General features: G+C 42.4%; 1 protein-coding gene and 1 long non-coding RNA gene across 4 annotated transcripts in view; one reads left to right on the top strand and one right to left on the bottom strand.

The window, feature by feature from the left end:
- Nucleotides 1-18,805, top strand: part of LOC309349149 — a 65,542-nt gene extending 46,737 nt beyond the window's left edge. For both annotated transcript variants that reach the window (XR_014159768.1, XR_014159769.1), the window contains exon 4: nucleotides 18,737-18,805. This is a non-coding gene — a long non-coding RNA (uncharacterized lncRNA). The remainder of the gene's footprint in view (nucleotides 1-18,736) is intronic.
- Nucleotides 1-19,540, bottom strand: part of CA8 (carbonic anhydrase 8) — a 45,447-nt gene extending 25,907 nt beyond the window's left edge. The window contains exons 1-3 of one of the 2 annotated variants that reach the window (XM_081874728.1): nucleotides 19,369-19,540; nucleotides 16,763-16,954; nucleotides 13,192-13,316 (exon numbers count right to left, since the gene is read on the bottom strand). In XM_081874728.1, coding sequence (XP_081730854.1) covers nucleotides 13,192-13,316; nucleotides 16,763-16,954; nucleotides 19,369-19,444 — 393 coding nt within the window. In that variant the 5' untranslated portion in view covers nucleotides 19,445-19,540. The remainder of the gene's footprint in view (nucleotides 1-13,191; nucleotides 13,317-16,762; nucleotides 16,955-19,368) is intronic. The other variant, XM_081874727.1, reaches the window with a different exon arrangement.
- Nucleotides 19,541-23,380: the final 3,840 nt, after the last annotated feature.

The raw sequence follows: 23,380 nt of genomic DNA, 5'->3' as shown, positions 1-23,380 counted from the left end.
CATGGTCTAAACCACAGAGCCTAGGGCTTGCCGATCAGAAGGTCGGCGGTTTGAATCCCCATGAAGGGGTGAGCTCCCGTTGCTCAGTCCCTGCTCCTGCCAACCTAGCAGTTCGAAAGCACGTCAAAGTGCAAGTAGATAAATAGGTACCACTCTGGCGGGAAGGTAAACAGCATTTCTGTGTGCTGCTCTGGTTCACCAGAAGCGGCTTAGTCATGCTAACCACATGACCCGGGAAAACTGTCTGCGGACAAGTGCTGGCTGCCTCAGCCTATAAAGCGAGATGAGCGCCGCAACCCCAGAGTCGTCTGCAACTGGACTTAGCTGTCAGGGGTCCTTTACCTTAAACAGCTTTTTGGTGCCAAATAAAATCTTACCTTTTCCCCAGGACTTTGAAATGCTGTCGTTTTTGTTTTATTGTTAGTGTGCTGTCAGAGCTTCTCATTGCTTGGGGGGGGGTTGTATTGTTTGTTGTATGAACTGTTAGTGTTTTCTATTACAGTATTTTTTCTATGGTATGTTTTTAATTGTAAGTAAATCTCTTGGAGACCTTTGGGGCTTATTGAGCTAAATATAGGAGTTGACTTCAGCATAGTAGTAATACCTAGATGACCTCTTGAACCTACAAGTGCTACAGTGATTTTAAAAGCCTTTGCTATTTAGCCTAATAGAAGGAATGGTGGGAAGCTATATCTGTTGATCAATAGCTATTATAAACTACTAAACATTTTAGCAAAATGTAAAGTTGGAAAACCAGCTTCTATAAATAAAAATAACATCTAGTAATTTACAAGAATCTACATCAGTACCAAGTTGAAAACTTATCTAGATCAATTGAGAAAGCCACTAAGGATCCTGATATGATAACTGAGCTCCATATCTTCACGGGAGTTCATTCTGACTTGGTGATACTAGAGCATTCAATTTCAATAAAGGTGATTTAAAACAATATATGTTAGCCATTAACCGCCTGGAGGAGGAAAGGAACAGAATTAAAATTCATAGAATCAGTATGTGGGCTGCTTAAGAAAACAGCGTAGTGGTATATTGGCATTGCCCAAAACAAAAAAAGGCATTTTGCATCAAAGAGCAAATGGAGAATGGCAAGGGGCAAGAGTTCAGCAGAACTAAAGATGCATGTTTTAAAAGTGAAATTTAGCCAAAGAGAAATAAAACTGAACAAATGCAAATCTGGGGGAAATGTAGGCTGTTTTTCCTGTTCTCCTTTCTCCATGGCAGCAGATATTTTACAGGCTGTGGGAGCAACACTGATTCTGTTGCATTAGAGGGGGCTGTGACTGAAGCCCACATGATCTATGAAGTGGGGAAAGAATAACCATTGGGTAATCTGACCCTTTGTTTTGGTGAAGTACAGAATTCAATATTATCAGCACAGCTCCTAAACTGTGATGGGCTCAAAGCTTAATTGTAGACCATGTGCGTTGTACAGTGGTACCTCTGGTTACATACTTAATTCGTTCCGGTGGTCCGTTCTTAACCTGAAACTGTTCTTAACCTGAAGCACCACTTTAGCTAATGGGGCCTCCTGCTGCTGCCGTGCTGCCGGAGCACGATTTCTGTTCTTATCCTGAAGCATAGTTCTTAACCCTGGGTTAGCGGAGTATGTAACCTGAAGCTTATGTAACCTGAAGCGTATGTAACCCGGGGTACCACTGTATTCATAAGTTCAGTCCATTATCTCTCCAGCTGAAATGCAGCAAAATTGGGAAAATTCTCTGTGGGACACTAGGTAGATAATAGTAGGCCTTATAGCTGGCATCTGTCTGTCTCGGGAGAAAATGGAGGAGTGCACCTTTGGGGATGAAGTCAAGTCATTGGAGAGTTCCAGTGCCCACTTTGGCTGTAGAGACCAATATAGAAGAGAAATGTTTTGTTGAAGCTGGGGCAGATGCTTGTTCTCTCTGCACTCCTCCCAGTGGTCATTTCTCCTCTGGTGTGGATACACAATCTGACTGTCTGTCTCCAAGCACTGTACACTGGTACCTCGGGTTAAGAACTTAATTCGTTCTTAACCTGAAACTGTTCTTAACCTGAGGTACCACTTTAGCTAAGGGGGCCTCCCGCTGCCGCCGCCACGTGATTTCTGTTCTCATCCTGAAGTGCAGAGTGTTTGAGGACCAGGACATTTGCAGGGAAACCAAAATGCTTGTTTACGAAGCTGTTGTACTACCAATCTAACTGCATGCTTGTGAAACATGGACCACTTAGAAATGTCATCTCCAATTCCTCAAAAGATTCCATCAATGGTGTCTCTGAAAAATTTTGCACATCACCTGGGAAGACAGGTGAACTAATGCCAGTGTACTGGAAGAAGTAAAGATCACCAGTGATTCTTCAACATCAACTTCGTTGGACTGGCCATGTTGTGCAGATGCCTGGTTATCATCTTCCAAAGCAACTACTCTACTCCCAACTTAAAATTGGTAGGCGTTATGCTGCTGGTCAACATAAGAGGTTCAAAGACTCTCTCAAGGCAAATCTTTAAAAATGTAGTATAAACACCAACAACTGGGAAACACTGGCCTGCGAGCGCTCCAGTTGGAGAACAGCCTTTATTAAAGGTGTCATGGGCTTTGAAGATGCTCAAACTCAGTACGAAAGGGAGAAGGCATGCTTGGCAAACCCTCACCATGATCAACTCCCACCTGGAAACCTATGCCTCCACTGTGGAAGGACGTGTGGATCCAGAATTGGCCTCCACAGTCACTTACGGACTCACTGTTAAAACTGTGTTTATGGAAGACAATCTTACTCAGCTACGAGTGATCCCTAAAGAAGAAGACTGGCGTAGCTGTAGCCACAAGCATTACTATAGCAGCAGTCCATCTAAGTAACTACATGGCACAGATGAGCATGGAAATGGGACAAGGAAGGAAGCTGCAGCGCCAACAACAGTTCCTTACAGCTTTCCAAAAGCCACTGGAGCACCCCTGCCTCCATGCATGATGCATCTGATTGTAGACTCTACAAAAGTTCAAGCTGCAATAAATTAGTTAGTTTTCCCAGCTGGCCACGGGAATCTTTGTTCTGTTAGCTGCAATAGATAATTACATGGCAACTTTCCCAGAACTTCCCTGCACTGTGCCAGTGAAAAGGCATCGCAGCAAAGCATTTTCAACAAGCAAGTGGAAAAAAACTGTAGGGTTCTGCCCGCTGTTTGTAACTTGCAACTGGGCAAAGTTCCTCCCTGAAGTGTTGCAGCTGAACTGGAAGCATAACATCACACTGCCAGTCTGTACAACCATTGGAAATTTCTTACATATTATATGGATCTTAGTGTTAGTGGTTGTAACTGAAAAAGAAATTAAAGGAATCATGGTTCAACACCTGATTAAATCTAAGTATTCTTATATAGTCATCTCAAAGTAGCAGGATTTGAATTGTTTTTGCTTGATTGCACAATGGAGATTCCAGCCCATGTCATCCTAAGGAATTACCGTATGTGGTACTAAATCATCTTATTTAAACTCTGGACAATTTGTTCCATTCTGAACCTCAATGCACTTCATGAAAACAAAATCCTATGCAATCTAAATCTTCGATCTGAACATTTCAGTGTTCTGGGTAGTAGGTTGACTGACTCCATCCCACCTTACAGCTGGATTCCTGGCGAAGTGTCTCTTTGATTCCAAATAATTGCCATTTATTGAGTCTATGGGCAATTTTTCAAAAGATATTACAGCACCATGGCTTCCATTTATTTCAAGCTTCTGCTCAAATTCTGAATGAGTACAGGTCTCATTGTCATGGCCATTGACCAGGACTCCTTGGAGGCACTGTCCTTCAACTGCTGCAGCTCTGAGGAGAAAATGGATCCACCCCCTGGTTTGTACAATGTGTGCGCAGGCACCGGAGCCTGCCTCCCTTCCTCTGAGCCATGAGGAGACATTGGTCCCCCCCAGACTCTGATGGGCTGGTCCACAGATGCCTTAGGGGCTCCAGAGAGCCCTGAGATGGGAACCGCACAGCTCCCCACCTCAGTGGAATGACAAAAGAAGGTTCCAGCCCTTTAAATGTCAAGCGGTGAGGCCTCCAGTCAATGACTATGTATCCCTGCCAATAAATTCAACCAGTTGCTCCAAGACCTCACTAAAACAACTTGAATGTTTGATCCCAGCTTCAGGGGCACAGTTAGTTGTCCTGAACCAACACCTTGACTTCATCTCCAAAGCTTTGCCTTGCCAGTCAGGAACTACTGACCTCCTCTGTTGCACCTTTACTTCTCTCTGAAGTGGTGAGCATCCCTGTGGATTCTAGGCAATCCTATTTTCAATACTTTTTTGGCTCACAAAGTTTCAGGGTAGACATGCTGCTTTGTTCCCAATTGTTGCATGTCCCATAGCTTCCAGCTGAAACTCTGCAACTTTTCATACCACAAATATTTTCGGGGTGTTCTTTTGTCCCACTTTCATTGTGCTGTAGCACACTAGTGCTCCTCCTCCAGAGGGCAATAATGCTGGCTCATTGGGGAAGCATTGCAGAACAATTTAACGGAATGATGTGTGGACGGTCCAGTCTAATCCCACCATTAATGCACTATTAGCACATCAATGACATGTTGCCAAATTCACACACTCTCTCTCTCACACACACACCCAAAAAAACCACCAGCATGGAGGAGCCCTTTGAAGAGTTGTTAAAGGTAAAGGGGACCCCTGACCATTAGGTCCAGTCATGACCGACTCTGGCGCTCATCTCGCTTTATTGGCCGAGGGAGCCGGCGTACAGCTTCCAGGTCATGTGGCCAGTGTGACTAAGCCGCTTCTGGCGAACCAGAGCAGCACATGGAAACGCTGTTTACCTTCCCGCCGGAGCAGTGCCTATTTATCTACTTGCACTTTGACGTGCTTTCAAACTGCTAGGTTGGCAGGAACAGGGACCGAGCAACGGGAGCTCACCCCGTCTCGGGGATTCGAACCGCCGACCTTCTGGTCGGTAAGTCCTAGGCTCTGTGGTTTAACCCACAGCATACCCACGTCCCTTGAAGAGTTGTTAGGTATGAACAAAAAATTGTTCATACCTTAAAAAAATAGATTTTTTTTAAAAAAAGGATATACAAACCTTCCCCCAAAGTGTCATGAGGAATGCACATGAACAAAGCCTTCCCAAAAGAGTGGAATATTAGAAACAGTTAAAAATATTGATGCAGAAGAAAGGCGGTGTGCTTCACTTTCTCCCCCCATCCTTAGAGATGGATCAAGTAACTCTGATAAAACTCTACTGCTCATGTTAATGGCTAGCTTACTGTGCAATCAGTCCTGCCAGCCTACAGCAGTTTGGGGCTCATCCTCAGAACTATGCATTTTACTCAGTTTATTTATACTTTGTCTCCCAGCACAGCTCACAAAAAGTTAAACATTAAAATAAAGCAGATGCATACAGTGTCTTGCCAGTTTGGAGCTGACTGAGCAGCATGCTTCACAGCCAGTTCCTCTCTGGCATGGCAGCATCGAGCTTCAGTGCCAACTATGCAGTAAGGAGAGGGGGTGGCCCCTAGGTTGCCGCCATCCCCTCCCACAAAAACCCTTTCCAATAATTGCCTTAAAGAACCACAAGTTCTCAGCCTCCTGACTCACTGAAAGCTTTGGAGGAAAAGGATCCCATTGAATATAAAAGCTATCTGTTTTCAAAGGACTTATAACGAAATCCTGCTAAAGATCACTCTGTTTCGGCTGCAGTTCTATATACCCACTTAAAGGTAAAGGTAAAGCTACCCCTGACCATTAGGTCCAGTCACGGATGACTCTGGCGTTGCACGCTCATCTTACTCTATAGGCCAAGAGAGCCGGCGTTTGTCCGAAGACAGCTTCTGGGTCATGTGGCCAGCATGACTAAGCCACTTCTGGCGAACCAGAGCAGCGCACGGAAACGCCATTTACCTTCCCGCAGGAGCAGTATCTATTTATCTACTTGCACTTTGACGTGCTTTCGAACTACTAGTTTGGCAGGAGCAGGAACCGAAGAACGGGAGCTCACTCCATCGCGGGGATTCGAACCGCCGACCTTCTGATCAGCAAGCCCTAGGCTCTATGGTTTAGACCACAGCGCCACCTGCGCCCCACCAACCTGGGAGTAAATCCCCTTGAAAAGTAAGCCCAGCCGTGTATAATGATCTAAACCCATGACATGCCAAATTATGAAAGATAGCAGCGCACACCCAGAAATGCCAGGCATGAGTGAGCTTACAACTTGAAATGAGAGATAGCAAGCAAATACAATAGACAAGCCTCAAACTAACAGTGAAATGTTATTGCAGTAAACATAGCAGCAACTCGGTGAGATGAAGCTGATTATATGTCTGGAATGATAAAGTGGGCAAAAGCAGAAAAGCTCTGAATAGGAGAAATGGCCAGTTTGAGAGAATGGATTTGTTGATGGGATAGTGCCAAATCAGTGTTTGTTCAGAACATTGGTTTTAGGGAAACGATGAATAGTTAATGATATGGAAATCTCAGAGACCACTGGAATTATTTTGTGCTTAATTGAATGGGGCATTAAGCACCACACATCACAGATTTTACACCATTCCTATCCACAGAGCAGCTGCAACAGTTTTACAGGCAATGAAGTTAAGATTTGTTGTGAATTTGGAGCAAATGGTCAGACAGAATGCTTGCCTGAAATTCAAAAGATTCAAGAAATAAACTGACCTGATCCATTCGCTCTTCTTAACATTTCAGGAAAAGTTCTATGTACAATGTTAACAACTGCAACAGCAACAACAAAAGTTCTGGTGCAGGGAAACAATTGTGGAAGATAAAGTAGAAGTGGGATATCTTTACTTTAATCAAAGAGTGTACATGTTAGTAACCTCATCTCAAACCAAACAGAATAAATATTTTTTTAAGTAGTATGGCATTATCAGAAGGACTTCCCACAAGGGCAGAGATTTAATATGGTAAGCTGTTTTATGCTAGTCCAGGCTAGTCCAGACTAGACACCTTTTCAGGGAACAGGTTTCCATAGTCTCGGTTCTTTGGCACTACCTAAGATCTGTTTCCTTTCCTCAGCTCCCATTTCCTGAGGGTGGATCGGCTTAATTTGTACAACGCACACCTAATGGGACTGCCATGTAATGCTGGAAAGGAATTTTCAGCCTAGCATACTATGTGGCAGGAGGAAATTTTATTTTTCATGAATATGAGATTAGAGACCATCCTTTTGACTTAGGCAACATGGTCTAATGAATAAAGCACCCCGGGGTAGATCTGTTCCGGCTACTTTTGTAGCACACTGTTAATTTTCAGCAAAGCATGAAACGTCTCATGTCACCTTATCCACTTCTGGAAAGCAATCAGAAGCCGTGTGGCTTCTTATGAGAAGCTACACACCACTGCTTTCTTTATCTTCAGACCCATTGCTGCCTCAGCTGATGTAAGAGGAATAACACTGAGCATGGCGATAGGATACGAAGCCTACTCCTAACAATCAGTCCCTCTGGAAGGGCAGCCAACCACCAAAGGCTTCCTCTTTGAATGTGCAGCACAGAGAGGTTATGCTTTCATGCCAGTCTGCACACTTCACTAGCTGCATTCACATATCCCCGTTGCCCTGCTGCCCTGACTTGGAGGAAGGAAGGATAGATGACTCATTCATCCACAAACCCCTTTTAATCCCTCCACACAAACCCTTTTATTCTGGTTTTGCTTAGAAACCCAAGGTGCCACAAAAAGTTGAGAAGAGGGGAAAGAGGGGCAGTGAGGGTACCACCATAAATCTCTGCTCTGCAATTCCCTGCAATATTTCAGCAGCGTAGCTGTGGCAATATTGCTGTGTTAGATTTAAATTGCATCATTCTCACTCTCTCGTCTTAAGTTTTATGTGCAGAACAGATCGAAAGAAAAACACACCACTTCTGATCAAAATTCTAATGTTATTGTTTCAAAAGTAGCCGTAGAGCAGTTAGAAGGATCTGTTGTTTGTTCTGTGTGCCTCTGTAGGTTTGCAGCATCTGTCTTTATCTATGCAAGAAATAGCTCTGGAAAATATGGAGAACATGGAGCCTTAAAATGATATGTATTTTCACTTTCAGCTCTTCTGTGATCTGCTTACTTCCATAGGGTTCGATACTGCTTTGAGTGGTATAATACTGCTTTAAATGTATAGTGCAGATGGGTTCCTAATTCATGGCCTTTTTCACTATGCTATTATATTGCTATTTAAAATATTATTTGAAGTATTTTAAATTAGCATCAATGCATATAAATTAGCATATATATATATATATATATATGCATGTTATACATATCTGTATACTCCTTGTCCTCTTCTTTGGATGATGACTTAGCTTTTGAGGCCACCCTAGCTTTTCCTGCAACATTTCCCAGGAAAGGAGACCAGTTTTTGAAAATGCCCCAGGGCAGTCCCGACAGCAGTGCAGTGCCAAGTTGTTAAGTGTTCTATCTGCAAGTAATATGTGTTGTTAATATGTCTTAGTTAATTAGCAGCTGCAGTATTCAGTACCCTCATTACTCAATTACCTGAAACCAAAGTCCATCTTAGGCCCTGCGAATGTACCACTTGCATCAAATAAAACCTGATCAAACAAACCCAATATTCTGAAGACCTTATCAACAGATAATAAAATAACTGCTACGCTCTCATGCCTCTTCTTTGTATTTAAAGGTGGTATCAACTGCTTCCCACACACACACACACACACACACACTTTTCATTCTGTGACAGAAGGTTAAGGATAAGACTTCAATTTTATAAAGCATACAAATTTACCATTCTCTACAATCTGCTACTAGGAAAACATTGAATGCATTTAACAACTGTGAACGGAAGACTGTGAAACATCTGCTGTTGCGCTGTTCTCTATGCCTGCTCTAAGGGTCAAATAAGATGGCGTATTAAGTGTGTCATGAGCCCTTAAATTAGTGACTTTAAAAATGCCTTTCAACAGGGGTGGAGGGTGGGATGGGAAAGGGACAATGGCCTGGGGAGGAGAGGAGCTTTAACCCTTTGCCCCCACCCAGTTCTAATCTGAATTTGGACACCAAGCTTTTGCTATTTTTCCAGGTGGGAAGCTTTCATTGAATGGAAGCTTTCCTCCTGGAGCAACTAGCAGGCACTGGGGGGTCCTAGTTTTGATTGGGACCATGGTGGGGCAAAGGAGTAAAGCATTCTTTCTCAGCATGCTAATTTTTGTGAGAGAGGGCTGAGCTTTTTTAGTTGTGGCTATGAGTAAGCAACTGGGAAGCAGATACCCTTGACTATCTACTGCAAGTCATCCAGAGGTCTACCAGGAGATTCCAATCTACCTTCAGCCTACCCCTGGTCTACCATGCCTGGCTGCAGCTGTCCAGAGCATTTTTGTGAAGATTTTACTGAAGGTTAACAAATACAACCAAGAACAACTTCTGAATTTCATAAGGAGAGTTGGTCAATAGACAACGCAATAATTAATTTTGAGCATGTCAGTTTCCAGAGGTCATACTGGAAACCTCTAGTTAGCTAATCTGTTAAGCCATGCACCAAAAAGTCCTAACCTTGAGTACCAGTTTCCCAGATATGCAGGAAGAATGAAATTACATTGTTTCATTTAAAGATACAGGATGTTGTTTTATTCTCATTTTAAAAATGAAAAATAACATGGAACTTGGCAGTATTGAGCTTCTCCAAGTTTTGGAAAAAATAATAATAACATTCTTCTCAATGTTTCTATATGGATATATTTTTGGTATTCTGCAGCTTTCTGGCAGAAACTAAAATGAAAAAGCAAGTGAATATGCAAAGCTAGAATCTTTTGTCATTTGCTCCATTGGCTTCAGTAGATTTAGATATCTAACATCATTCAGTAGCTAAAGCCTGTGGTTCCCGTCTTAAAGCTGTTCACAGATTTAGCTAAATCTCTTTTTGTACCACATGATTAGCTTTCTCCTTAAAACTTTATCCAGATTATTCATTGTCAATCTTTAAAATATATTCCAGGTTTCGAAGGCAAAAAAAAAAAAGTATTTTAAAAATATATTTTAACATTATGCTGTATTAGCTAGGAATTTTAGGGCCAATAATTCTGTAAATTAAGCTAATATTCTTTTTTAATTTTTGTACAACTAGAAGAGACAGAGATACATGAAGACCTGGGGTTCACAAGTTATGAAATTAATGAGTACACACCTACATGTATATTATGAGTACAGTCATACCTCGGGATAAATGTGCTTCAAGTTAAGTATTTTCGGGTTGCGCTCCGCGGCGACCCAGAAGTAACAAAGCGCGTTACTTCCGGGTTTCACCGTGCGCGCATGCGCAGACGGTCAAAATGACGTCACGCGCATGCAGGGAAGCAGCGAAACGCGACATGCGCACGCACAGATGCAGGTTGCGTTCACTTCAGAATGCGAACGGGGCTCCGGAACGGATTCCGTTCGCATCCCTAGGTACCACTGTATATTTACTGTCTACACCCAAAGGTGGGTGATGATAACATGCAATTTCATCTGTGTATATAGGTTGCAGAGATCCAAAGCCAATCATGCTACTCCACCTTCTGCATGCAGTTTTTAAAGGGCACGTTTCCTCTATCATATTATTAGGCAATGCGGGCTGGTGCCCATTGAGATCAGCAGGGCATCCTGTTTCACCACTTGAGCCGAAACGGGAAATGTCATCTTGCCACTGCTGCCTGCACTGCCAGCCCCACCACCTCCACCACCAGTTGAGAAGCAGCATTAGCATCACGGCCAATCTGAGGCAAGATCTCATGTGTTCCACAAGATTCAGAATGTTTGGGCCAAAAGAAATAGCATCCTCTCCCATTGATCCCATTGAAATTTCATCCTACTTTTTAAAAATCAGGACAGGGCTTTTGATTTTCAAAAGGGGGGGGTGAGGCAGGCCTATTTCATTTGAATGATCTTTATGAAAACCAGCAAGCTTCAACAGGCCCTCAGACTGAGACTAAACTGGGAATAGCTGGAGGAAGTTGGCAATGAGGCTGTTTTCAGATATGAATTGATTGCAGAGGGCTGCAGCTGCAACATTAAATGTCCTTTTTCTAGTATAAACTAAGCATACCATTGGGACATGTGACACTCTCAGCAATGCCCCATCTGAGGAGTGCAGTTACTGGGCAGGGATTGATGAGGCAAGGTGGTTCCTTAGGTAAATTGGTCCCAAGTTTTATGCGGGTGATGTAACATGAGACTTTGTTTCCATGTTAATAACCGGATGCATAGGATCTGGTTGGGAGCAGCAACCCAACATACACATAGAGCCAAACTAGCGGTTACATTCAAATGCTTGTTTTTAAACCATGGGGGCTGTTTTGTATGGAAAGGAATGATTTTCAGGGGGGGAGGAGGAGGCAGGGTTGATTACTCATCCCTACTTTTTCCTGCTGCAATATCACCTCCAGGTTGTCTTTCCCTGCCTCTCACTGGGATTGCCTCCAGACTATGAGAATTTTGCGTGAAAGATTCAGCTGAATACCAGCAAATTCAGTTTTGTGCAATTACAGTAGATTAAAGTGCTATTGTGCATCAGATCTGCTTGTTTCTCAAAAACTGACTGTGGTAAGGAAAACAATGGAACATACATGACTAGTAAACGTGGGATAACGATTGATGGGAAGTTGTGTAGCTTGTGTAACTCAGGATGAAGCTCAATAAACAGGTCACCTGGAAGCAACCTGTGGCTCAAGAGCAGACAAAACAGTTCTGAACTTGACTCTGTAAGAGAATGCCTTCCTTGTGCTTTCAGATTGTTGCACAACAATCATACAAAGATTAAAATTGTGTTTAACTTCCTTAGTTCCAGTAGAAAAGTTTCCCCCTAAAATGCATGTTTAGAAGAAGAGGAGGAGGAGGAGGAGGAGTTTGGACTTGATATCCTGGCTTTCACTCCCCTTAAGGAGTCTCAAAGCAGCTAACAATCTCCTTTCCCTTCCTCCCCCACAATAAACACGCTGTGAGGTGAGTGAGGCTGAGAAACGTCAGAGAAGTGTGACTAGCCCAAGGTGACCCAGCAGCTGCATGTGGAGGAGCGGGGAAGCAAACCCGGTTCACCAGATTATGAGTCTACCGCTCTTAACCACTACACCACGCGGGCTCCCAGGGAGTTCATACATCAAGGATGTGATCTTAACACCACATACCTGGAAGTAAGCACCACTGAATTCTATAAGACTTACTTCTGAGTAGGCACACTTACCTAGACCTCAATGGGATTTACACCTGAGTAGACCTCTGCACTGTGATTTATGCTCATTTTCAGAACAAATGATGATGAAATTCCTGACGTTCTAAAGGAACAGAACTGGCCCTTCCTACTTTTAATTTTCTAAATTAACTGCTCGAGGTTTTGTGCAGATTTTCAACTGTTTTAATGTTTCCCTTTTAGTGACAGAGCAGAGCTAATGTCTGAAGTGGGCCCAAAATCCTTTTGGCATAGTACTTAAAAACAAGCCTTTATCGCAGCAGCTCAGTGCTTCGTAACAAATCCCACGAAGAATTAAAATAGCAAGGAAATTTGTTTTCAAGCTTCTAAGGGGATTAAGATAAATAGCATGAAAATATTTAAAGCCAAACAAATATGCACTGAAAGAGCTTTTATAATATAAAAAGATTAACTGCATAGCATGAGGAAACACTTCAATATCACCCACCAACTAGCACCATAAATGCACGCATGGAGTTGGACTACCGCGCATAGCTCACATTGTGGACTGTAGTAACCCTATACCTGTTTTTAAAAGTTGCATTTCACTAAAAACTGGAAACCAACTGTGGATCAGTACCATTCAAGATCTTGCTTTTAAGTAATGAAAGCTGTTTACGAACAAATCCATTGATGATTTTGGCTTGGTTTACGTTTATTTGTCAATAAAAAAAAGGAAGCCAGGTGTGCCTCTGCCCATGTTCCAGCTAGTAGTCAAGGAAATGCTAAGTTTAGCAGAGGTTGTTAGAATATTATTAATGCAGAAGTTAATAGTGCTGAAGGTTAACTTTATGACCGATTAATCATGCAGTAGAATTTGCACCAGAGGCACAATGCTATACATGTTAATTATAAATTCCCAATGCATACTTAAGATGACAGCCTTTAAAAGTTACTATAAATCAATAAGCTGCAGGGTTAAAATCAAACCAACAGGTTTTTAAGACATTGGTTTCAAATTCAAAGGAAAAGTGTAAGGCTAGATAAGGGCAAGACCACTCTTACCTCCATGGGGAAAGCTTTGAAATTAACTGTGTGTTCAGAGCCACGCTGATTTTCTCTCCCCCAATGAAACCGGACATCGTGCAGTTCAAATTCATGCCCCCGAGGCAAGGGTCCTCCTGCTAACGCTGCAAAAGAACACAAATAATAGCAGGTGACATTCATAGCCTGCCATTTTCTGAAGATTTTCTCAGCCAACAGAACAATAGTTAGTGAGAATGAGATAGAGGTCACATGTGACAAACTGTGCTCCATGGCTGCACACTTCTTGTTGCGTTCTTAATTTGATGAGGCAGAGCAGTTTTCATGAAGATAAATTTTCTGGTCTGTATTTATCCCTTCTAGGTGTGAATGTGTATATACCCATACATCAGGCCTGCATCTTTACTAGCTGATGGAGTTCTGTGCATACTATGTAACTTACGTTTGTTGTGAGGAAGCTGAACATGAAAAAAACAAAACAAATTCCCAACCATTTTAGTCACATACGGGCCAAGTCTAGTCAAGTGCAGGCACAGCACCTGTATGCATTAAAGAGATTAATGGAGCCCTGTTTTCCCCATCCAGCATGTCGGGAGAAAACATGTGTCTATTGAGCCTGGCAGGGTCCCTCTGAACATGGGTGCTGCATCCATGCTCATCTGAATTGGGCCCATAACGGCTAACAAACTAACAGCTTGTCCTAACTGACAGACATAGATAGATAAGATAAGCTTGAATCCTCAGCAATATCATCTTATGCATGAAATAAACTGTCTATTATTCTATGGCCTCGCTTTTAAAAAAGTATAACTTGCTAATCTTTCACAAACCCAGCATATCCAAATGTCAGAGCCCAGAAGAAGAAAATCAAAATATATATCTGCATATAATTTCTACAAGAACTAGAACACTGAGTGAATGATCTACAGTGATATGGCATGGATCTACAAGTCACAGCATTATATATTTGGAATATTGCCAAGAACACTGGGGTTTTTTACAGTCTACATAAAAGCAACAAAGTGACCCAGGTTTGACTGACACAGATTGTAATGAGATATGCATAAGGAAGGGATACGAATGGATGATAATAGAAAAGTAACCATGACGTTCTTCAGAGAGTTGATTCAGTCCTTTCAGAGCAGAGAAAGTAAGGAAGATCTCCCAAGGCTGACTTTTCAAAAGACAATATTTTGCCACATGCCTGTAGACTCAGTAGGCACAGGGCTTTGAAGAACTACTCTCAATTCTAATGGGTATTTTATGAGTCCCATGCTAGAAGCAATTCTTCCAGGATGGCTTCCGGTAGATTCAGGGCTGAGACTCAGAGGATGGTCTATAGAAAAGCCATTACATGAGCAATTAGTGATCCTGTGTTCCCCTGGTTACAGAAACTGGCAGAGTCTGTGGCAAAACACGAGACTCTCTTGGATCCTGTATATAAAACTGCTACCTTTAAGGCTGACAGTCAGCTTCCTCTTCATAGTTTTTCTCCCTTTGAAAACTGAATGCAAATTTCCAAACTGGTAAAGGAAGTTCTATAGCACCTCAAAGACTAACTCGTTTATTGCAGCAGGAACTGCTGAATACTGGCTTTCATTGTCAAATACTTATGTTGCAGCAAATCAGATAGTCTTTTAGGTGCTATAAGACTCTTCATCTGCTTCACTGTAATAAGGCTGCTCCTCCAGAACATGAATAGAATATCTAGACAGAATATGCACATTTCCACCTTTAACCATATAACACATCTCTTTTGCTATTAAAAGTTAACTCTACCCATATTATCTATTCATGGTTTGCTCTCTGCTGAAAAAGTAGATATATACTGTACATGAATGATCAGTTCTAGAGGTGCAGTAAGGACATTTTCAGTGGGGAATGTCTAAAATGTTAGGTTTTTTCCCATGAGATACTAGCAGCAGTGAAAAAGTTAGGGATTTTTATAGCCCTCTTCCTGATATTGAATACCGTGGACCATTTCAGACATTTTCCACATAAGGTAAGAGAAGGAGGATCTGCTTTGCTTCCAGATAATATTGCTGGGGGGAAATCTATGCGCATCCCTGAGGATGTGCATTCTGCCCTGAATTTGAAGATCTTTTCCCATACAAGTTAGATGCTTTTCTCCAATTTGGACATGGCCTCCAAGTGCAGACAGATGAAGCACAAGTCAATTGTACTTCCTCTCCTGTCACTTCTGCAGAATATTTTAAGTGGCTCTAAGAAGAGCAGCAGAAAGGGAGCCTCCCTCAAATACCCCCACCAGCAACTGTGGGATAAAGGGCTCTTGCAACATCAGCACCCTCTGCCTCTCAGGAAGAAAATTGGCAAGGGGAAGAGAGACTGAACTGGCTTTATCCATTGGCCACTGAAGGAGCAGCTGCGCCAAAGGTTTTCCTCTTCCCTCCCATTCCTTTTCCCCTTGGAATCATGTCTATTCAATTGTGAGCCTGCAGGTAGGGACTGCAGGTGGGCAAGGGCCATAGCTCAGCAGTAGGTAGAGCTATGCAGAAGGTATTGGGTTCAGTCCTTGAATGCCCCCTGCCTGAAAATCTGGATAACTGCTTCTGGTAAGTGCAGACAATACTGAGCTGGATAGACCAAAGGACTGAGCCGCCTTCCTGTGTTCTTCCCAACCTAAGAGTTGCAAGCATCCGGTACGGGTCCATTGACAAATATTTCCTGCTGACCAGCCAGCTAGAGACACAGTGAGAACTTTCCTTGTGGTCTTCCAGCTGCTTCGTAGCATTTAGAGACTGCCAAGAATATGATAAATAAAAGGCTTTCTTCCTATTGCTAACTCTTGATGCTGGGGTTGTATGTCAGCATATAGTGGCAAGTTGGAGAATTCTCTTTTTAATAAAAGTTAAAAAAAACAAACCATAGAGACAGTTTTAAATTTGGGGATGGGACAGGCACGCAAAGACCCATGATTATGGAGAGGGCATCTTAAGTGTTGCCCATTTTTGCCAAGCCAGTTTCCATCACTGTTACAGATTATTACAATTCTGTTGGTTAGAAGCCAATTCTAGCATTATTTCTCCCTATTTTATGTGTCTAAACCAGAGGAAGGCAGCCAGAAAGTGGCTGAAAGCACATACGCTTGAAGCATTGCACTCCTTGCCTGAACGCTTCTGGGACCTTCTTTGCAGTCTTATGACTTGTATCTGACTATTTTTATGTTACAAACAAGCATCCACAGAGTTTTCTCTGAGAGTTTTTCAATAAAGAAAAAAGAAGGGTATGTCGGGGGTTTATGACTTGCACAATGAAGGGAAAAAATGAAATGGGAGCCTGTGTCTGAAGTAGCTAAGAGTGTGAAGCATGTCAGTCAGTCCCTTGTTCAATGCTCACCTCAGCCATAGACTTGCTAGGTGGCCTTAGGCAAGCCATTCTCAGCCTCAGTCTTCACACCTGTAATATGGGGATAATAACACCGACCTTACAGGGTGCTTGTGAGAATATTGAGCTAATGTGTATGAAACTGTCTGCTTTTTGTTGTTGATAAGGATAGGATAATTTAAAAATGTGACAGCAATGATGGTTTGGACATATCCCCAAGCAAACAATAAAGAATAGTAAAGCATACCTGATTTGGACTTTAAGAGGATCTGAACCGAGTGTCCATCATTGATGACCTCACAGTCACGGCACACAACATAGTTTGGTGATAAACATACTTCCAACAGCAAGGGGTCAAATTTTGCTTCTCTTGAATTCAGGTTAATAGGAGACTGGTATTCTCCATTAGCATCAGGAAAGACTAATCCCCACTCAACTCCTAGGACAAAAGAAAACATACTTGTTTGAAATTAAATATTAAAGTATTTCTATATGCTCTTCGAATCATGAGCCCTAAAATATATTCCATCTACATCCTTATGCTGATGCAAGTTTCTCAAAACTCTTAAAAGGATTTGCCCAAATCATCCTGTTCATTCTGGATGTCCAAAATACAAAACAGGCCAAACTATATGTGATATCAGGAGACGCGGGTGGCGCTGTGGTCTAAACCACTGAGCCTAGGGCTTGCTGATCGGAAGGTCAGCGGTTCGAATCCCTGCGATGGGGTGAGCTCCCATTGCTTGGTCCCTGCTCCTGCCAACCTAGCAGTTCGAAAGCACGTAAAAATGCAAGTAGATAAATAGGTGCTGCTCCGGCGGGAAGGTAAACGGTGTTTCCGTGTGCTGCTCTGGTTTCGCCAGAAGCGACTTAGTCATGCTGGCCACATGACCCGGAAAAACTGTCTGTGGACAAACGTCAGCTCTCTCAGCCAGTAAAGCAAGATGAGCGCCGCAACCCCAGTCGTTCATGACTGGACTTAACTGTCAGGAGTCCTTTACACACACACACACACACACACACACACACACACACACACACATATATATATATATGAATGATATTACATGCAGAATCGGTCCTCATAGTGGGGAGTGTTGTTGGCCTCCTGACCCTAGTGTCACTGGTGGGGCAGGGCAGTGGTGATGTTCGGAGCTGTGTGGGCACATTTGCAGGAGTGCAGGATTGGCTCCATCAGTGTCAACACAGCCCTGACATGACCAGTGACACCTTGTCCCCTGCCTCCCTGCACCATCCAAATAAATGGCAGTAATGACAGTGTTAGGAGGGTGGTTCTGCAACACCACGCTAGCCACTACTAGTTAAGTGAATCTTTACACTTACTGTGCCTATATTTTAAAACTGTTAGGGTGCTAAAAGTAATAAGATCCACAGCAGATAGGGAAGTGGATTTTAACCCTCTCCTCCCCTGCTGCAGTCCTGATAGGAAAACACTCATTGAAAGCTGCTGTTTGCATTAGGAGGAAATTTACATTTGCCATGAAAACAGAAACTTCAAAGAGCAATTTTCATCAGGTTATTTATCATCCCCCAGCCCAGCCCAGCTCCTGCCGTTCATATTTTTTAAAACATGCACGTTAAATAAAAGGGCACATTTAATTTGGTCCAGGTGGCTGTGAAACATGCCAAAGAAGTTTCATTAGGGGACAAAATATATTTGATAAAAGAAATTAACATTTCTATATTCCAAGAAGCAAATGTAAAATGCTTGCCACGATCAATGACCCATCTGAACTGGACAGCAATGCCTTTTTAACCAGCATCTGATTCAGTTAAGCCCAAATCATGGAAACCCAGTTCTGGTTTTGAAGAGAAACTTTGCTGGGACAAAATCAGTTTCAAATGAAACATCATGAAACAAATAAGCAAGTATCTGTGTTCACCAGAATGCTTCTTCGGATTGAAGAAAATGTCAGACTATGCTTGCACCCAAGATCTTGATTTTACTAATCTCATTAAGTTTTCATAACATCTTCACTTCATCATAGAAACTGTAGACTTGGATCTTTTCAGGAGTGAAAAAGCAACATTGCAGGTAATACCCATACCCACCCCACACACACTCCGTAAGCTTGAAAGTTCACCCACTACTTCGTGAAGGTTTAGTTGGCTTCAATCAAGAGGTATTACCCAGCTGCTAACTTTTAGGATCCCCCACTAGTGGGCTAACACATCTAACCAGCAATTTTTGTTTTCTTAGCCTTCTGTCACAAGACCATCATTTCCACAACTCATATACAACTGTGACTGTGTGCTTCATTTACACATTTGTGAGTCCTAGCCACAAACATTTCTGTACCCATGTTATTAAATTCAGCTTGGATTATCAAATGTGTGTGGAGATTACAAATCCCTTTTGATTTCCCTCAGTCTGTGCTCACTGGACAGTAAAAAGCAACAAAAGCAATCCAGCTTTTTGTGTGTACAGCCAGTGGCGCTGTCAGAGCTACAGTGTTTGGCTTTCAAACACAGCGAGGGAATGTGCAACTTATTTGTGGAAATGCTGCATCTTTGCCTTCAGAAAGAGAAGGGCTTACTGCTGAAGCAGTTCTAGAGTTTCTGTGTTTTGTTGGTTTGTTTGGTTTTTTTTAACCTAAAATTAAATAACATGCTTTTCTTAACCCAATAGTTTGCACACACACCCTTTTTCAATGTGCTAAAATGACACCTGATCTTCAAACAGTATTTCCAAGGCGTATTGGTGACAAGAGTAAATGTGAACTTTATATTTAAGTTTTCTCTCACACACATGCACACTCAGGCACACAGTGAAAATGCTTCACTCGCTCAGCCCACCTAACAGCTCACAGTTTCAAGCCCCAGCCTCCTTACCTTCTTCATAACCCCACTCCAAAGTCTCCTCTTTCTCAGGAAAGAGATCCGATTCCTCAATGTAGCTGTCAGCCATTCCCAGGCGCTCTCCAGCAGCTCCGTCTCTCTGAGCACTCCGGCTGTCTCTGGAAGGCTGCCTTGCGGAAGTCTGTTCTCCGCAGGCAGCCAGGCTCTCTCTCTCTCTCTCTCTCTCTCTCTCTCTCTCTCTCTCTCTCTCTCTGTGTGTGTGCGTGCGCGCGCAAAGCAGGAGCTAGAGACTCGCACTGGAGAACAGCTCGTCTATGACTGCGTGTGACAAACACATACGAGAGTCAGGAAGCTTGGTTGATGTTTGTTTGCCCCCTTTCACTTTTATATGCATTTCTAGAGAATCCTGAAATGCGATGGTATTATTAGTCAGTGTATGATATGGGTTAATGAAATATAATACAGTACAGGGATGGGTGGGTAGGTGGAGCAATCAAATCCAGGCATTTAAGGCAAACAATTAGGCTGTGAAGAAAGATAGATGCTCTACAAGGTGAAGGGATTTGTTTGCCTCCAGGAGCCTCTAAAACAGGGGTGAGGACCCAAATGTTGTTGGAGTTCAACACAAATCAGCCCCTGCCTGCATGGCCAATGGAGAGGGAGGATGGGAGTTGTAGCCAACAACATCTGAAGGGCCACAACTTCCCTGTTTGAAACCAACTCACTGGAGAACTGTGACGTGTGTGTCCAGCTGTGTCTAGACTTGTAGCTAAGCCGACAACATTTGAGCAGGAACTGTCCCATGTTAGAATGCATCTGTTCAAAGAACCAAGTACAGTGGTACCTCGGGTTAAGTACTTAATTTGTTCCAGAGGTCCATTCTTAACCTGAAACTGTTTTTAACCTGAAGCACCACTTTAGCTAATGGGGCCTCCTGCTGCCGCCATGCTGCCGGAGCCTGATTTCTGTTCTTATCCTGAAGCAAAGTTCTTAACCTGAAGCACAGTTTCTGGGTTAGCGGAGTGTGTAACCTGAAGCGTATGTAACCCGAGGTACCACTGTATTGCTATGGGTATAAATAATAAATTATTATTATTATTATTATTATTATTATTATTATTATTATTATTATGTGGAAAAGCTGGTGAAAGATATGTTGCAAAGTCCCAGGACACAATGACCAAAGCACTGACCACATGACTCCAGAGTAGCAAGTTTACTCTGTATGCTGGAGAGCCTCTAGCGATCTGTCTTGAGTTAGACTCACTTGCATTTTAAGAAAGGAGGACTACTTCTTTTTCATGCCCTAGAATGCTATTACTAAGCATTCCAGACTCTCATTGCTTTGAGGGAGGGGTTCAAGTACATATCTGAAGTTTATGTTTGTGTAATAAAAACGGATTAAAACCCTGCTGCAACAAATTCATTTTTTAAAAAACATGACTTTTTGCCATTTGGAAAGTGATGGTGAAAATGCACTAAAAAGTGTGAGGTGAATGAATGACTAGTGGGAAGACATGTGTAAAGGCCCTACAAGCATATCAGGATGAATGAAGAAGACAAATGCTCATTGTCTTATAACTCAATTGCCACACTCATATGCATGTCCAATTCGACAGGACTTTACTTAGGTACCAATTATCCTAAACCTCCAGCCTGTAATGATCACTGTGGAGAGCAGGATGACTTCCCGGGTTAATTTTATAAGAAAACACCTTAACAACCATATCTTAGGCTGTGCATGCCTTGGAACCAAACTGGAAATTTAGGAGAAGTTCCTAGTAGCAACAGTAAATAAAATACAGTGCTGTAGGGCCTCTTCACATCAGGCTATGCAAGTAGTGGGCCTATCCTGAAGCCACTGATTAGTCAACCTATTGTGGAACAGATCAACATTGCTTGCCATACACAATCTGATGTACTGAACAAGCCCAGCTGAACCCTTCAAAAAGCCCTGCCTGTAGTTCTTTACACATGCCATAAACATCATTTTAAAATGGATTTCAACATGGCTGTTTCGTAGCAGTGATGCACTTAGTGTCCTGAGTGACTTCCAAAGTTTCCCTTTGCGTGCATCTTGGCAGTGAAAATTGTAGACACATTATACACAGCTGCAGAAGGTGCTCAGAAACATGAGAACAAATTATGAACTACATTTTGTGCTTGTACATTTTTATTAGAGGAAGGTGCAAAGAGGAAGAAGACAAAGAACACCAAACCCTGAAACAGAAATGTCAACACAAGCTTCTTTTTGCAGGACCTTTGTTGTTTGTTCTTTGATCAACGAGCAAGACTCTGAAGTGAGTCAATGTGCTGAATCTAATTTGACCCTTTGGGGACCAGAAGGTTATTCCTCTTTCTACATTTGCTTTAAACAAGGATGTGCCCAACTATAAGTCTACATGGCCACAAGGGCAGTGAGGCTGTGTAAACAAAGCTTGGGGGAAAGATTAACTTTTCAGAAAAACGAAAACAGAAAACCCCTTATATAATAAGGGTTTTCCATAATAAAGAAGGTAACATTGCTTATTCAGTGTTGTCTCTGGGCCAGAACTCAGGGGAAATTTTATTGTACTGCCCACCAGCATGGGTTACACAATGTGTACACTTATGTATAGTAGATACCCATCACTTTTACTTGTTTTTAAGAAAAGCAGCTCTGAGAGGAGATGGTTGGGAGTAGAGGAATTACGTATGTGAGGGAAACAGTGTTTAATTATCTCAACACCCTTCTCCAAATTGCCCTTTTTTGCTCTCCCAAGAGGTTTCAGAAGTGTTACTGCCTGCACAAAGCACTCATTTTGAACATTAAGGGTAGAGAGTCACTAGGGGAAGTTTTGGAATAGACATATGATTGTGAATCTTCCCTGCTTGACCCACATGATCCCAGTCGATCAAAGCTACTTTTCTAAAGTGGAAAAGGGGGCATCTGTTACCCCATAGGCTATCTTTACACACCCCTAGGCTATCTTTACATTATTTGACTGCTGGTTAGTAGACTCAGGCTAGTAACCCAGGTGGCTATCAAATATGAAGGATACATCCATTGCTTTATAGTGTGTGTGATGACCTACCAATATGCATATATACAAGCAGTGATTCAGTTCCATGTTTAACAAGGCAATGCTAAATCTGAAGAACACTATGGGAGGGGAAAAGCTACAGCTACAACAAAATTCAGTTTGGCAAGATAGTTGAAAGACTTTCTAAAATATTTAGCCGAAGAAGAAAACAAAAGAGGAAACAAGAACTTTGTAACGCAGAGCAAGGGAAGGAGATGACACACAACAAGGGGTATGAAATAGCAATATGGAACAGGATTAACCAAACAAACTCCATCAGTGGAAGCCCTGTGCAGAGACTTCCACTTAATTGGCTCAGGGGGTCAGTAGAAACCACAGAACGACACACAGGGGAAGGAGAGCAAGGATCATTCTGTTTGGAAAACTGAAATGCTGATGAAGATGGAATGTCTGTCATAGCATGATGCTGAATTTCATCCATGATGTCTTTGTAGGAAAGATGCAGGATACAAAATGCACAGCAACATAGCATGCAGAAAGTTGCCTTGTACCAGATCAGACCATTGGTCCACGTAGCTTGTCTATGCTGTCTGGAGGTAGCACCTGCCCTGGGTTTCAGACAGGAGTCACCAGTCCTACCTTGAGATCTTTTTGCAATAAAAGCATGTGCTCTATCACTAAGCTATGGCCTTTACCATAAACTCAAACTCAATAAAAGGAATAGAATGAGATTTTCTAAAGAAAAACTGCCGTCATGAGGTCCTGAAAGATCATTCACCTAATCTTAATCAGGTTGAAAGCCAGAAGGAATTCCTGAAAGAATTAGGGAGACTAATCAGGTCATTTGGAACACTCTTGGCTTTAGTTGGTCTTTTTATTTATTGTGGTGGGGTCAGAAATTAAATATTACCTAAAGTAACTGAGTGAGGTGGGAGAAGCTAAAATTCATGTGAACAAACAAGGGCTGGAGTAAAAGGTCACATAATAAAAGTGCAGTTTTTAAAACCAAAGAAATAATGAAT

The sequence above is a fragment of the Podarcis erhardii genome (assembly GCF_964252035.2).
Source record: "Podarcis erhardii genome assembly, chromosome: 8".
Taxonomy (NCBI): domain Eukaryota; kingdom Metazoa; phylum Chordata; class Lepidosauria; order Squamata; family Lacertidae; genus Podarcis; species Podarcis erhardii.
Note: the sequence above shows the minus strand (reverse complement) of the source record. Positions and strands in the feature narration are given on the sequence as shown.